This window comes from Megalobrama amblycephala, linkage group LG18 (assembly GCF_018812025.1).
Source record: "Megalobrama amblycephala isolate DHTTF-2021 linkage group LG18, ASM1881202v1, whole genome shotgun sequence".
Classification (NCBI taxonomy): Eukaryota; Metazoa; Chordata; class Actinopteri; order Cypriniformes; family Xenocyprididae; genus Megalobrama; species Megalobrama amblycephala.
Genome location: NC_063061.1, coordinates 31,151,685 through 31,168,350, shown reverse-complemented (window position 1 = coordinate 31,168,350; position 16,666 = coordinate 31,151,685). Strand labels below are relative to the sequence as shown.

At 37.9% G+C, this 16,666-nt stretch overlaps 1 protein-coding gene across 1 annotated transcript; it reads right to left on the bottom strand.

Moving 5' to 3' along the window:
• Window positions 1-484: 484 nt before the first annotated feature.
• On the bottom strand, window positions 485-5,444 carry psmb7 (proteasome 20S subunit beta 7). Its single transcript, XM_048166744.1, has 8 exons — window positions 5,289-5,444; window positions 4,307-4,400; window positions 4,097-4,194; window positions 3,850-3,990; window positions 2,900-3,015; window positions 2,603-2,661; window positions 1,872-2,023; window positions 485-700 (listed from the first exon to the last, which is right to left on the bottom strand). Exons 1-8 carry the CDS (start codon window positions 5,348-5,350, stop codon window positions 589-591), a joined length of 834 nt encoding a protein of 277 aa, XP_048022701.1. The 5' UTR covers window positions 5,351-5,444; the 3' UTR covers window positions 485-588.
• Between the last annotated feature and the right edge of the window lie 11,222 nt (window positions 5,445-16,666).

Here is a 16,666-nt window from a genome sequence, read left to right as displayed (position 1 = left end):
ATTCAGCAAAGTCATTAATTGGATCAAAACTGATTATACATTTATAATGTTTCAAAAATTGAGCAGCAAATCAGCATATTAAAATATTTTTTGGAGGATCATGTGACACTGAAGACTGGAGTAATGATGCTGAAAATTCAGCTCTGCGTCACAGGAATAAATTATTTCTTAAAATATATTAAAATAGAAAACAGCTATTTTATAATGTATTAATATTTCACAATGTTACTGATTTTACTGTATTTTTAATCAAATAAATGCAGCCTTGGTGAGCAGAAGAGACTTATTTCAAAAGCATTAAAAAAAAAATCATACCTTAATATTTTTTGACTCAATATTTGATTAGACTGTCATGCTACGTAAACATGCAAAATAAGGAGTCATCTAAAATACATTATACCTCAATAAATTGGCATGCTTTAAGAAAAGAACAAGAGCAAGAATACAGCAAGATACACATTTAAAAAAAAAAAAACCCACAAACTTCAACTCAAAACTTCTTTTATTGGAAATAATGAAAAATTACTAAACCACCACATAATACTTGGGGGCAAACAAACAGATTAAAGTGTAGTGGGTTTTGTCTTCTCAGGAGGTATCCATGGTGTGCACACTTTCCTCTACCACCTCTAGGTTCAAAGGAATCACAACCTTCGTCAGAACCCCGGTAGTTCCATGCTTGTACCTGTAGTTTCCGGTTCTGTGAAGAGAACGCACAAAAAATTAAGAATTAAAACAATTAAAGAAGATGCTACTCATGCATCTCTAATCAGGACTGAAACACTGCATGTTTTTCACATGGAAAAAATGATCCAAATGGAGAAATACACTTTGGTGCTCTTAAAAAAACACATGTATAATGTTAGCAGAAGATCGTAAGAGAAAAACCAGCAAACAGCTAGTCAACAACTAAACTATTCCAAACTCACACTTGGTTAGTCAAACACATGCAGGTTACAATTGCGATGCGGGTACTCGTTTTAACACACGGTTACTCACACAGGGCGTCCATCAATGTTATCCTCCCTTAAAAGCGAACAGTGAAGCATGAGCCTTTCATTTAGTAAAATAGTATCATTTAGTATCATGCAGACATGTGGCCGCCTTCATCACCAGATTGTTAAAGGGATAGTTCAACCAAAAATGTTGTTCCAAAACCGTAAGACTTTAGTTCATCTTCAGAACACAAATTGAAGATAATTTTATGGAAATCTGAGAGATTTCTGTCCCTCCATTGAAAGTCTATTCACGCAACGTTCATTAAGAGATCGTAAAATAAATCCATATGAATCAAGCGTTTTAATACAAGACTTCTGAAGAGACACGATCACTTTATATGATGAACAGATTTAATTTAGGCCTTTATTCACATATAAACATTGGTCAGCAAACAATGTTTGCAGCATTCAAATTTGGTAAACAGAAGCTCAAGCATGAGGTTCATTCTCGTGTGTTACGCAGCACATTAGAGCTTCCACAGGAACCAATGAGGTTTGTTCTCAAGCATCACGCAAGTACAGCTGAGCTTCTGTTTATGTTCGCTGATCAATATTTATTTGTGATTAAAAGCCAAAATTAAATCTGTTCATCATATAAAGTGACCATGTCTCTTCAGAAGACTTGGATTAAACTGCTTTATTCATAAGGATTTATTTTACGATCTCTTTATGAACGTCTTGAAGCAAGTTTTGGGTGAATAAACTTTCAATTGAGGGATGGAATGGGCATTTATGACAGTTTAAGGTTCTTTTTTTAAAAAGCACAATCAGATGGCCACATGAAATAATCACACAGATTTCATCACTGCCTCCATGCCACTGTGCAACAAGTGTAACTGGAATAGGTTTAGATGGGTGACGATGGACCCTCACCTGACACCCTTCTTGTTGGCCACGTCATGAGGTCTCAGGTAGTCCACCTTCCCCTTGGTGATCACACACAGGTCAATGTTGCTTCCTGAGCCCAGGTCATTAAAGATACCGGCTGCAATCGCATCCCGCACAAGACGTTTGGCCTCTTCCTCCTGATCGGCACAACCACCATCATCATTATTTCGTTACAACAGAATATCGGGTTCCTACATGTTTTCACAGATAAACATATGCTTCCCAGTCTTACATGGGTACTGGATAACACTGCATTCACAAAAGACTATTTACAAATGATACTTCATATTCCAAACCCAAAATGACTATTCCTTTCTAAGATTAAGATAAATTCCCATGACTTTTCCAGGCTTAAAAATAACAATTTGTTTTGGAAATTCTCTGATATTGCCAGTTTGTCAATGACTTTAGAAACCCTGAATATACAATATGTATATATATTATTCAATATATATTATGTCCAAAATGTTTGGGGTTGATTTTTTTTTTTTTTTTTTCTTCAAAAAAAGAACAGTTCAAAAGAACAGCATCTATTTTGCAACATTATAAATGTCTTTACAGTCACTCTTGGTCAATTTAATGTGCCCTTGTTAGATAATAGTATTTATTTTATTAAATAAAATAAAAAATTACTGACCCCAAGCTTTTGAACATTAGTGTACACCTTAATACAAAAGAGCAAAAAAGACATTCAAATGCACACGAGAGAGGGTTACCTCCATGTTAGGCCTGTAGCGATCCTCAAAGACAGCCATTGCTGCCAGAGATCCAGAACCTGATGAGACAAAAAAAAAAAACATACTGACCAGTGAGAAAGGGGAGCATCTTCTGCAGTAACAGATATTCACTGAACGGTGCATGTCACATTGTCATAGAAGTCACAACTTGCAAAGCGAGTCAGTCAAGACGTCCTTCATATTTTGGCGCCGATCAAAGGCTTTTCAGAGACACAATATCTCCCCCTTTTGGTGGAAGAGGAAGATGATTCATATAAGTATGCTAGTGTAACTCACCCATAGTGACATAGGGCAGTTTGTCTGTTGACCCGTGTGGATAGATGCTGTATAAGTGTGGGCCGGTGCAGTCAACCCCTCCGAGAACTAACGCAGCACCAATGTAACCCTGATACCTACATATGTAAAAACATGTCACATTGTCATATACACTACCGGTCAAACATTAACGATTTTTTTTTGTTTTTGAAACCTCTTGAAGTCTCTTATGCTCACCAAGGTTGCATTTATTTAATCAAAATATTGAGAAATATTATTACAATTTAAAATAACTGTTTTCTAGTTGAATATGTTTTAAAATGTAATTTATTCCTTTGATGCAAAGCTGAATTTTCAGCATCATTACTCCAGTCTTCAGTGTCACATGATCCTTCAGAAATCATTCTGATATGCTGATCTGCTGCTCAAGAAACATTTCTGATTATTATCAACTTGAAAACAGATGTGCTGCCTAATATTTTTGTGAAACCATGATACCTTTTTCATTATTATTTGTTTCATAATTCATTTTTTTTATAATAGAAATCTTTTTTGTAACATTACATAAGTCTTTACTGTAATTATTGAACATGTTAGTGTAATGGTAATGTATCACTGTTTCCACAAAAACATTGCGCAGTACAACGGTTTTCAACATTGATAATAAGAAGAAATGTTTCTTGAGCAGCAAATCAACATATGATTTCTGAAGACTGGAGTAATGATGCTGAAAATTCAGCTTTGCATCACAGGAAGAAATTATATTTTAAATTATATTCAAATAGAAAACAGTTATTTTAAGTTCTAATGATATTTCACAATATTACTGTTTTTACTGCATTTTTCTTCTAATAAATGCAGCTTTGGTGAACATAAGAGACTTCTTTCAAAAACATAAAAAAATCTTAAATATTCCAATATTTTGGTGGTACTGTACATGCACATCATATAGCACTGAGATGATTCATTACCTGAAGAGCATCTGTTTGAGCATGCGGTTTGCGGTGGCGACTCGCGGGAGACGGCCGGTGGACAGAGCATGGAGCTCCAGATTAGAGGAGATGATCTGTGTGGTCATCTCAGTGTCTGCAGCGGTACCGGCTCCACAACAACTACACAACGAGAGAGAAAGAGAGCTTCAGAATAATGTCATTTGATGTCAGGGATTGTAAATCACAAAGATGTGAGTTGTCTGTAATGAACTGTGTTTGTACTCACTAGATGTTGGGAGAAATGTAGTGAATTTTAGAGCAGTTCTTATCAGCGACGACCATTCCTTCAGTCGCACGAGTGTCCGCACCTAAAACAACACCATCCTGAGAGAGAGGGAGATGATTTTTGTGAGGCAATCTTCCTTCTAGGCCATCGTTTTTGACTGAAATAAGGTTTATTTTTTTCAATTAAACTCATATGCGCTCTTTATCTTACCTTGTAAACGACTCCACAAATGGTGGTGCCGGTTTTACGAGCAGCAGGAGAGCTGAAACCCAGCTTAGTGATGTCTGCCTCCAGAAGGGCATTTCTATAACACAAACATTTTACGTTTTTTTTCCCCAAACATCATTTTATTTTTTTCAGCCCTTTATATTAAAACTCTGCTCCTTTATAAACTCGGATAAGATGCTACATTAGCAACATAATAAATGTAGAAAAGCACTGGTTTGACCAGTCAGCATTAAGTTGTATTATGTTTTTAATTTATACAGACAGCATGACAATAACAGATCCATCCTCAAACATGTCAGTTCTACTGACGACTAGTGGACACTCTTATATCACCACTCCTTTGTGGTTAATACACAAGTATTCATATTTATAAAGAAAACTAGAGGAAATCATCCTGACGAGTTTTATATGACAAAAACGCAAAAATTACTATATATGTAAAGAACAACCAAGTAAAGACTTTTTGTCATTGTTGTTAGAAAATGACTCAGTCAAACTATGTCGCTTAACGTTTCTGTTCATGAGTAATTAAATACAAATCGCAATATTATTAAATTAATTACAAAAGTGATTTTAGTTTTGAAAATAAATAAAATTCACGAGTTTAAACGTTAATTTTGCCCGAATTTACTATATGTACTATAAGCGCGGGGTCGAAGCCCACCAATAACAACAAAATATCAACAATAATAAACGAAAACACTGTAACATTAAAAAAAACACATTTCTAAATGCTATAAATAACGTGTAATTTAGTTTAATGTATATTTCATGAAATAAACCCATTACTCAAATGGGTTTGAATAAATTCTCCTGAGTCATTCACACAGGCCGTGACTGAACCGATCGTTAAAATGCCTTTAAATCCCATTTAAACTCTTTGTTATTTCACCGAAATCATAGAATAAAAAAATACCCCACTCCACCGGCTAAATTCCCCTTAATATAGAGGGCTAAATCTCACCTCTTGCAATTTTCGAAACTGAAACCGCCGGGATGATACTGACACACTGAGACGGTCGCCATGATTCTGCGGTCCCGCTTCCGGGAAGCGCGAGACTAGTTTCCCTTCTGTGTTACACACTAGAGCTTCCGCACTCTACGTCATTTCTATAGAATAAGCGCAGTAGGAACCTATAGAGTAGGAACATATACCATGTAACACGCGTTTCTGCCTCATACGCCCCCGCCATATCATCGACATTCAGATTCTAGAAAGAGTGGACATTAAAAAGAAGTGTTTACACTCCCAACTCATTATTAAACGTATGTTTATGGCATATATGTTAGAAATAGGGGAGTTCGGGAATAGTTGTCGCAGTGAATATTTTTCAGGGTAGGTTTATTCATTCGTGACAGACCATTTCTGTACAGTCTTGGCTACAAAAAAAAAAAAATGCTTTTGAACATTTTTCACAATTACTGAGCCCTTACAAACAGAACCTGGTATTGTACATTTATTTGAGGAGATAGTTGAAGAAAGTTTTTTCTTCTTAAATGTCAAACAGCAGGTTCTCTTTGTGATGTCTCACTAAATCTGCTATATGCTCTTATATTAATATTGTTTTATTATATTGTTATATTAATTATTATACACAGGCACACACACTGCCATGCAAATGTAAAAGTTTTTTTGGTCGAAAATGAGTTATTGATATTTTTGGGACATTCAAGACATATGACACACTTCATATCATATGAAGTATCTTGAGTAAATTTCATTAAATATAATTTGTTGTCTTAAGAGTAAGTCCAGGAGAAACCAAGGCAGAACACCACCCGTTGCCGCTCTTTGACTTTGTTTTGGAATGCTCAGTGTTTAGTCGTGGATATGAAGTTACTGTGCAGGTGTTGTGCCAAAATTTTTTTTATTACATTTTTTAGATCAAGCACTGGAAGAAGATTTTTCAGGGAGAATAGGCACCTAACAGAGTGACAAATCCACCACTGTTATCAACTGCATTATGGTGTTAGTCAGTTTTAACCATTGCTTCTAAACCTTACGTTGGGATTGATATATAGTTAAAAGTATTATTCTCATCATCAAAAGTACATTTGTAAGACATTTCCTCCACCGAGTAACTTTTTATCCTTTTGTCTTTCTTCCTCTGAAGTGACTCAAAGAAAGGAGAATTTTAGCAGTCCTGTATTTAATTCACTGGAGAACATAACGGGAAAGACCTTCATGACCCTCAGACGTGTCAAAACAGGATAAATGCAGATTCAGGTAAAATTATTAATGGCATGGTTTGATTTAGGTGTACCAATTGGCTTTTTTGAATCTGTTGTTGTGAATTCACCTGTCCTTTGGGGATTCACATTTTTTCTAATGGGATTGCCATGCATTAGGTGTACGTTTAACAAATCTAACAAATCTCAAAGTTGACCATTTGTTCATGTTGTCTGAATGTTTTAAATAAATTTTGTTTAGCCCCTTCAGACCCTGAGTTCATTGAAATGGACATTACATGGATTTTGTATTTGTATTTATAATATAAGTACTGCCTGGTCACTGATTGGTCCCTGATCTACCAATCACAATAAAAGAATGACCCATATCTTAATCTGATTGAGCTTCAGGCGATATATATATATATTTTTTTTTCTGATTTTGTCTTCTATGTTGTGATCATAAGCTGTCATTCAGTTTTTCATTAGTTTTAGTGAAATAGCAAATGTGAAATGAGTGCATACACTGCAACACACACACACTGATGCCCTGATGCTATATGCACACAATCGTATATTTATCAAAAACAGCAAGTACACACAACACACCCACAAACACACAGAGACATATACACACATATTCCCATTCACCCACTGCAAACAACAAAAATAATAAAACAAGTTTTGTGAGAATTCATCTTATCATCTTACATTTTCTCTACATTCTTATTGCATTGCTCTTTGTTACAGTGTGTTATTTTCAAAATCTTCAATGCTATAGTTCACATTAGGGATGGGCGATATTATCGTTTGCGATAAATACCGTTGAAAATTCTCCTCATGATAAAAATTTGTCTCCTCGCGATAATTACGATAAGTCTAGTTGTTGACTTATTTCGTGCGCGACCGATTCACTGTTCATGTGTGGAGTTAAAACAAGCATGACGAAAGACGTGAGGCTGAGGAGCAGCTTGTTGTTAAGCGAAGAGTTCCCTTCACAATTTGGAACTGGTTTGGTTATAGAAAATCAGATGTGGAGCAAACTACGGTAATCACTATAAACAAATGTTCAATGAATGAGCCGTATGTCATTCACGCCATCATCACCCGGGTTTTGATAGCGCGCGAGTGCAGGTGAGACCTGAACATCTCACGTTGCTATTGTTTAAACTAAACTCATTTAAACCTTGCCAGTTGCCACTTTAAACATTCAACTGTAAGACGCAAAAGAGAACTTGCGCGCGCTGTGAGGAGATTTATGTGTACTCATCCGAAGCGCGTACACGGAGAGCTGCGTCAGATATATTTTGTAAACTATCTGAAGACATAGTTGGGATTGTTACTTTTTGATACAGTTAGGGCTGTTACGGTCGGCATGACAATCGCGCGACATACATACATACATACATACATACATACATACATACATACATACATACATACATAATAAATAAATAAATATATATATATATATATATATATATATATATATATATATATATATATATATATATATATGAGGTTGCGTTAACTGTTTTTGTTTTTTAGCAATGAAAAATATGAAGGCCGTCCGTCAGATTACTGAGGCTGTTGTAGCTTGTAAATGTAATTCCCGCCCCTGCCCAGTAGGTGGTGAGCGCGCTCCAGTGTGGCAGCAGAGCGCGAGTTCAGTCTCCAGAATAAAATGATGCGTTTGATTACAAGCACACAGTTTAGGTATATTTATGATAATAAAGTTATGATACTTATACTTAAATAATTCAGTTTCTAATCCAGTTCATTTTGTTTTAAATGGTTTGTTTTCTTATTTTTCTTGCTGACTAATGACTATCAAGTTTATGGTGTAATATATATATATATATATATATATATATATATATATATATATATATATATATATATAATTATCGTCATTGGTATCGTTATCGCAATAAATACCTGAAATTATCGTGATAATTTTTTTAGGCCATATCGCCCATCCCTAGTTCACATATTGTGTTTGAACTCATAAGAACTCATAGCTCATAAGAACTGTATGGTTAAAATATGACAATTTTTTTGAATGCACAAATGACTGTCTGCAGTGTAAGCAGTACTGACAAATGTATAGTTGCTGCTGCTTCTAACTGTCCCCAATTTATTTCCTGTTCAAAGCTTTCAGTAAAGACTGGGTCAAATACAGGTTCAAAATATGTATTAACATTAACAATTACATTAATTTGAACAATTATGCATATAACTTTGAAGAGATACTCTTTAATCTTACATTAATCTGCTTCTTTAAAGGGATAGTTCACCCAAAAATTAAATTTTTAAAATTATAATAATAATAGTGTTAAAAGTGCTGGTTTTAAATTGTATTCCACATATGATAGAATCTGTTAAATGTAAATTGTAGATTAATGTATTGAATTAGATTACTTAAAGCAGCATGATCAAATTAATTTTGGATTATTTGTTTAACACTGATTTCACTAACACTGAGTTTGGCCCCACTGCTCTGTGCTGCCACATTAAAATGAGTCCATGGGACGGGTAGTGCATCCTGAGTGGCTCAAACTGTCCCTCAGAATGTGCTACCTGTATTGCAATACAGTTAAGTCACACTATAGCAAAGCTCTCCCACATATTCTGCTATTCTAACTGCCTTATTTCCACCATTGGTGTGAGCAGTAGTGCGTGCTAATAGACAAGAAATGAATGCTTTTACACCATCTTGCTGGTAATATTTCTTTGGTCATCTGGCAGTCCTACAGCCACTGTACTGAGACCACCCTTATCAGAATGTTCTACCACCTTATTTAATGAGGTCAAATTAATAAAAGTGGATAGAGATATACAAGACTTGGAGTGAGCACCCCCTGCTGGCCTTACTAAGGCATCTTCCAAGAACTGTCAAGTTTTTCAAAAACCATCTCCCATCCATGTCGTGTCCTGGCTCGAGCCTGCTTAGCTTCAGAATGCTGAAGAGCTTTGGCTCCAGCATCTCTCATTATGGGGGAGGGGTAACGGATTCTGAGAGCTGGATATTTGCCCTCAAAATCTGTTCCCTCATTTTTCTTAAACAATGTGGTTCTGATATTTATTAAAATTATCTTGCTTAAACTCCATCCACACACAGAATAGAATCAGCATTTTATTCTACTACATCCAAAATCTCTCATCATGGGGTGAGGGAACGGATTCTGACAGCTGGATTTTTGCTGTCAAAATCTTTTTCACATGTTTCTTACACAAAGAGGTTCTAATATTTTTCAAGCCAAAGTTTGTCTGTTTGTGCCAATAGCCTAGAGGGTAGCATGCGCACCTATAATTCTGTGAAACGTTGGGTACCCTAAGTTCAAGTCCCGGCTCGTGGACTTTTCCTGATCCCATCACCCTCTCCCTCTTAGACTTTACTTCCTGTCTACATACTGTCCTATCACAGTAAAAGGCAAAAACGCCAAAAAAAATAAATGTTTAAACTGGTTAAACTCCATCCACAAACAGAATAAAATCAGCATCTTTTAAGCCACTACAGAAACATCTCTCATCATGGGTATGGGGGATGCATTCTGACAGCTGGATTTTTGCAGTCAGAATCTGTTCCCTCATGTTTCTCAAACAATGAGGTTCTAATATTTATCAAAATTATGCTGCTTAAAGGGTTAGTTCACCCAAAAATGAAAATTCTGTCATTAATTACTTACCCTCATTAAGTTCCACAATTGTAAGACCTTTGTTCATCTTCGGAACATAAATGAAGATATTTTCATCGTTAAACGCTTGCAGTCTGTATAATGCATAAACACATCTTCATTCTTTATAAATCTCTCCAACAGTGTAGCATTAGCCGTTAGCCACGGAGCACTATCAAACTCATTCAGATTCAAATGTAAACATCCAAATAAATACCATACTTATGCGATTAGACATGCTGCATGACGAACACTTTGTAAAGATCCATTTTGAGGGTTATATTAGCTGTGTGAACTTTGTTTATGCAATGATAGAGTGGAGAGCTCGGGAGGGGGCGAGAGCGCAAGCAATTAAAGGGGCCGCAGCCTGAATTGGCGCATTTCTAATTATGCCTCAAAATAGGCAGTTAAAAAAATGAATTAAAAAACTCTTTGGGGTATTTTGAGCTGCAACTTCACAGACACATTCAGGGGACACCTTAGACTTATATTACATCTTGTAAAAAAAACGTTCATGGCACCTTTAATGTTATGAAGCGATGAGAATACTTGTTATGTGCCAAAAAAACAAAATAATGACTTTATTCAACAATATCTAGTGATGGGCGATTTCAAAACACTGCTTCATGAAGCTTTGAAGCTTTACAAATCTTTTGTTTCGAATCAGTGATTCAGAGCATGTATCAAACTTCCAAAGTCACGTGATTTCAGTAAACGAGGCTTTGTTACGTCATAAGGCAGGAACACACCAAGCCGACAGTCGGCTGTCGGGCAGTTTTTCTTCATCGGCCGACTAAGTTTTCTCAGTGTGTTCCGCACCGTCAGCTGAAGTTGGTCCTCGTCTGCTTTTTTTCGGCCAATTCGAAATGTTAAAACAGCCATCTGATCATTCTGATTGGCGGTTCAAATACTGCCACCTGCTGGTACGGAATGGCATTTCTTCTAATGCAGGCTCAGAACTGATGTGCTACTTGGCCGTCGGCTGTTTAGTGTTGATTTGGTGTGTCAGGCCAACTTTGGACACAGACGCTGCCGACGTGAGCCAACCCCGCAGTCTGCTTTTGTCTCCACTAGTTCGTCGGCGTCAGCTTGGTGTGTTCTGGCCTATAAGTGTTTAGAAAGTTCAATGGTTCACCACTGGGGGCGTGACTTTGGCATGCTCGCCAGGGGTCATGGGCGTGTGCCCTGAGATGTTTTTGGACCAAAACAAACAAACAATTAAAACTGTCCTGAAATGGACAAATAGCAGCCCTGTGGATACCTAGGCAGTGTTCCTCCAGTGCGCGCAAGTGTTTTTGTGACATATCAGGACACAAATTTGTAGAATGACATGGGTATGACATATAGGTATTACAAGGAGAGGGTGACTTATGAGGACATTACCCCATGTCCCCACTTTTCAAAAGGCTTATAAATCATACAGAATGAGTTTTTGTGAGAAAGTAAAAATGTGCACAGTTTCCTGTGATGGATAGGTTTAGGGGCAGTGTTGGTATGCGATAGAAAATACGGTTTGTAGAGTATAAAAACCATTACACCCTTAACAGGAATGACCCGTTTGCACAGGGGTTAGGATAACTGTTAGGATAACTCAGTGTTCAGTTTTAAATCTGGCCACTAGGAGGCAGTATGCGCACAGATCTTATTACACCAATGGGAACAGTGCAAGGAAGACTCAAACTTTCCCATGCTCTATATTTCCTTCATTCCGCTGGAGATTTGAGGCGGAAGTCTCCATCCATGGCACCCTTTTCTTTAGCTACACACTGCAAATGTTCTCATCTTACTCTTTCTAGAATACAAAATGCAGTTACGACTGGCTTTATTAAAACGGACTGATTTTGTACCTTTACATCACTGTATGGCTTGCGGCTTTATAATAATTTCGCAGCCATTAGATGAGACTTCACCAAATCTTTAGAAACAGCACGCGCAAAAATTCTTCCCCTTTGAAAGGGAATTGAATACAATAAAGAGAAATAAGCACAAAAGACTCCATCAATCTAAACGCGCTCTTCTCATCCACTCGAAACGAAACAAAGACTATAGCAAATAGTCCAGCAAACTGTAGAGTGTGTGTTTGTGTGTGTGTCTGATAGAAAAGAAAGATGACAGCTTTCCTTTCATTAGTTTCTTTTGCCGCACATTCTCCTTTTTCAATTTCATCTCCGACTGAAAGGATACTTTGAATTATAATCATGTTTTGAATTTTTAGTCCTCTCAAAGAAAGCATGCGTTTGTGTGTCAGATCTGCTCAGTAAGGACATGCTTTTGCATGGTTGCCATGGAGACAGTATTCAGTGGGAGGATTCAGAGTTGGCGCTCTCGGCTCGCGCACACACAGGTATAAGGTGTGCTGCTATTTCGCGCTGAGCTTCCTCCCTATTATACAGACCTCTGTGAATTATTTGCATTATTACATGCTGCATGAATTATTTTTGTGCATTATTATAAATATTTTATCTGTGCACATAATTATTATTATTAGTAGTATTTAAAACAATTTGTGTGCCTTCATAATCTTGAATCAAAGGCTTGCTCGAGATGCATCGACGCTGCACAGACCGATTGGCGTATGACATCAAAGTACCGCGAGAGCAATTCAAAAGCATAAGGAGTGGTATGCTCTCCAAACGCTCTCGTGGTACTTTTATGTCATCTCAAAGAAGCCTAAAATAAGGCTTGTTTGAGATGCATGGGCACTAAGCAGACCGATCGTCGTATGACCGATCAAAAGCATAAGGAATCGTATCCTCATATATGCCGATGCATCTCGAACAAGCCTAATCACTTGCAGCACCATCTCTTCTCTGATGTCATGTTTACTGGGGCAAGGGCGGGGCAACCTGTCACTCACATGAGATCGACCAAGAGCAAACCACAACCATCCAATCAGATGGCCTTTTTACTCATTTACACTGCCCTCCAAATGTTTGGAAACACCCCTGGCAAAGTATGGTTTTGGTTATCATTTTTTGGTGCAAATACATTAAAGTAACTTGACATTTTCATTGAAGACCAGCAATAATAATTTTCATTTTGATTACATAATAATGGCAATATATACATGTCAAAGTCAGACATGCCCCTTTGCCAGCTGTGATGCCTGGTTACTGGTTTAAACTTGGCCCAGGTTTGTAAAAGATCTTTGGGTCAGCACACCTTAATAGCTTCAACAACTGATTGCCAATTAAGTTTAGAATACAATAAACCAATTAGAACCCAGTTTAGGTCAGAATGCTGCTGATGGAGGATATTTTGAGGAATTGAATATATAAGTTTTTTCTATGTATAAACTGTTTTCGTAGTTTGTGTTGTCCCTCATCAGTGCAAAATTATCACAAATTAAAAAGGATTCATGACAATATTGTCCAAAACTCCACTTTTCTAGGGCGTTTCCAAACTTTTGGAGGGCAGTGTACGTTCTGAAGAAAAGACTCACAACTTCTGTTTCATCCCCGCTAGAAATGTTACATTCCCAGAATGTTCTCAGAACGTCTCCACTAAGGACGTTGCCTAATAATGTTCATAGTACATTCTGAGATGGTCACGATGTGGAGTTCTTTTAAGGGTTGGGGGACGTTAATTAGCGGACCTTCAGGGAACATTCAGGCTGTTCTGGGAATGTTTAGGGGAGTATTACTATAGGACGTTCTGTTAACTTCCCAAGGGGGGGGGGGGTTCAGCGAGGTCTTCAGCGGGAGAGAGAGTCGGGAGACGCACGGTGAGTGAGTGGATTAAGCGCAAATAATGAACACCTGTCTGTGCCGAAGACCAGGAGATTCTGCACCGGAAGCTGCTGTGCCGCTACCTGGGACTCCCCGGAGAGCAATGGGACCAGGCGCATCGGCCACTGGTCCCTCGGCCACCCACAGACTTCGGCCGATTTTTCGAATAGGTCCAAGAATGCCTCCGGGTCGTCCTCAGGTCCCATTTTGTTGAGGGGTAGGTGGGAGGGCACAGCTTGATGGACCGCGGCTTCCGGTCAAACCTCCCGGTCAATCCAGCTCCGGAACCTCTCGCGGTCTTCCTGCTGGGCTTGGAGGATGGCCTGCAACTGCCTCTCCTGGTCTTGTCGCAGCTCCAGCAGGGCCTTGTGCTGGTCTTGTTGCATGACCGCGAGGGAGGTGATAATCTCCGCAAATGGCGTTCCGGAGGACGCTTGCATAGCGGTTTCGGCACCAGTATAACAGAGTTTGTGTGTCAGGAAGGAAGAGGACAGGGTCGGCTTGACTACTGACTGCTTTATTTCACAACAAGTAAACAAAAAGGTGTGCAGACAGGCACAAAACGGTCATAAATGATAATACAGTTCATTCCGACAGTAGAGTAGGTATCCAGGAGTGCAGCAGTCAGTAGTCCTTCTCTCTCTCACCCACTCCTGCTTCTCCTGGCATTAAATACTCTCTCCACGCCAATTACTGCAACTCACCGCGCGTCTCCCGACTCACTCTCCCGCTGCAGACCTCGCTGAACCACGCCTCCCCTTGCCACAGTCATCTTTGTAATGTTCTCAAGCGACCATAAAATAACCAAAATAGAACGTCCACCTAAAGTCATATTGGGAACGTTATTAAATGACCAACAGAGGACCATGTGGGAACGTTCTGTAACGTCCCAAATGTCCTCTTTGTAACGTTCTTATGTGACCACCAAATAACCAAAATGGAACATCCCCCTAAAGTCATATAAGGAACCTTGAACTGCAGCACTTTCATTACCAAAAGAGGACGTTTTAGGAACATCCCGAATGTTCTGTAAAGGTTCAGAATAATCGTCACCTTTAGAGAACTTTTAGGGAACGTTGCGCAAGGTCACGAGAGCGTCACCTTCTACGTTTGAGGCCAACTGTATATGGGAAAGCATATTGGGCTATAATCTCACACAAATTATTTCAGTTTGCATGAAATTACAGTTTTTGCTATACGTTTTTAAAGTGGGTCTTGAGTTCAAAATAATGAATCCTTAAGTTTTTAAAAGCTGGATGGATTCGATTGGCTGTCAATGTTTTATTGTTCATCAGCTGAAAAAAAAATTTGTTGTAAAAGTGATTCCAACGATACTGTTTCTTTGTGCCATTATTACAGTGGTGGTGTAGACTCTGCTATTTTTTTTTTTACATTTAGAATGATTTTCAGAACTATATTTTTATCGTGATAGTTATCGTCCTTGGTGTGAACAGGGCCAACTCTCTCTTTTTCTTTCTCTTTCTCCGTGATAAATCAGAATTAATGAGCAGTTTTGGGCAGATCTAATGGATGTCTGAGTCAGATCACTAATTAAACAACACAGGAAATTGTTCTTCAAAAGAAAAAAACACTTGCATGTGAGTGTGTGTCTGTATGGGAGATTTATAGATGGGGGTGATGGGTAAACATGGATTTAACCTCGCTCTGACCCGTCCTCCTAGCACAACGTGAAAAACATACACATAAAACAGAAACACTTACACTTACCCAAATATTGTCCATATTTCTATTGTATAAACACCTATACAAATATGTATTTTATGGTGAAAAAACACTCTTAGAATAAAAGGTTACATTTTAAAGAGCCAAAAGACTTCTGTGTGGTCTTAAATGACAAAATACTTTCATGTTTAATGGGTTATTTTTTCTTTTCTATTCATAATGTATGTTTACGAGCTCTTTCTTCTAAGAGTGAAAGATTTAAACAAACATACAGATGTTTGCCTCTTCACACACACAACATAAGAGGAAGACTTGTCTTCCTCAAGGATGTGATGAGCATCTCTCCCACAAGGAGCCACAGGATGTGTGGGACAAACTACAAAAACACACACAGGGTAACTGCAGTGTCTTCAGACAATAGAAGCAGTGTTAGGAACATTGTGCTCTCCTACTGGCCTCATCAGCTCAGGCAGAGAGCAGATAAACCTTGTGTACTCCTACAGGCTCATAGACACTCAGCTCTTTCTATAATTGGAGCTATTTCACACCAACAGAATAGTACAAAAACAATGGTTTCTCAATAAAATTACTATTGGTTTCAGTTTATGTATTTCCTATGGGTAACATATCTGCTAGTTGTCAAGCTTAAAGGTACATGGAATGGGTGTTTTATTCAAAGGCCCAAACTAAGCCAAAATATGTAATTCGGTGCAGTTTCAGGTTTTTTTAAACAAAGTTTTGAACATATCTTGAGCTTGTTTTAACCACATACCTTTTTTAGGCATTTAACCAAAATCCCATTCAAAAAACCATGAAACAATCCGATGGAACCATAAGATGCTAACTCTGGGAGAATTAGGAAGCATTTGTGATTAGGTTAAAATTTGGATAAGGGGACAAACCATGGGGAAATTTGAGCTGTAGTGCATGGTTAAGATATCTCTGGATTACAGTCAGGACACTTTCCAAAGGGGAAAATTTCTAGATATTGCACATCATCACTTTATCTAACTTTATCCAACTTCCTCATTAAGATTCTCTTCGAACTATTTTTTTTCCACCGTGACCTAACAGAGAAGAAATAC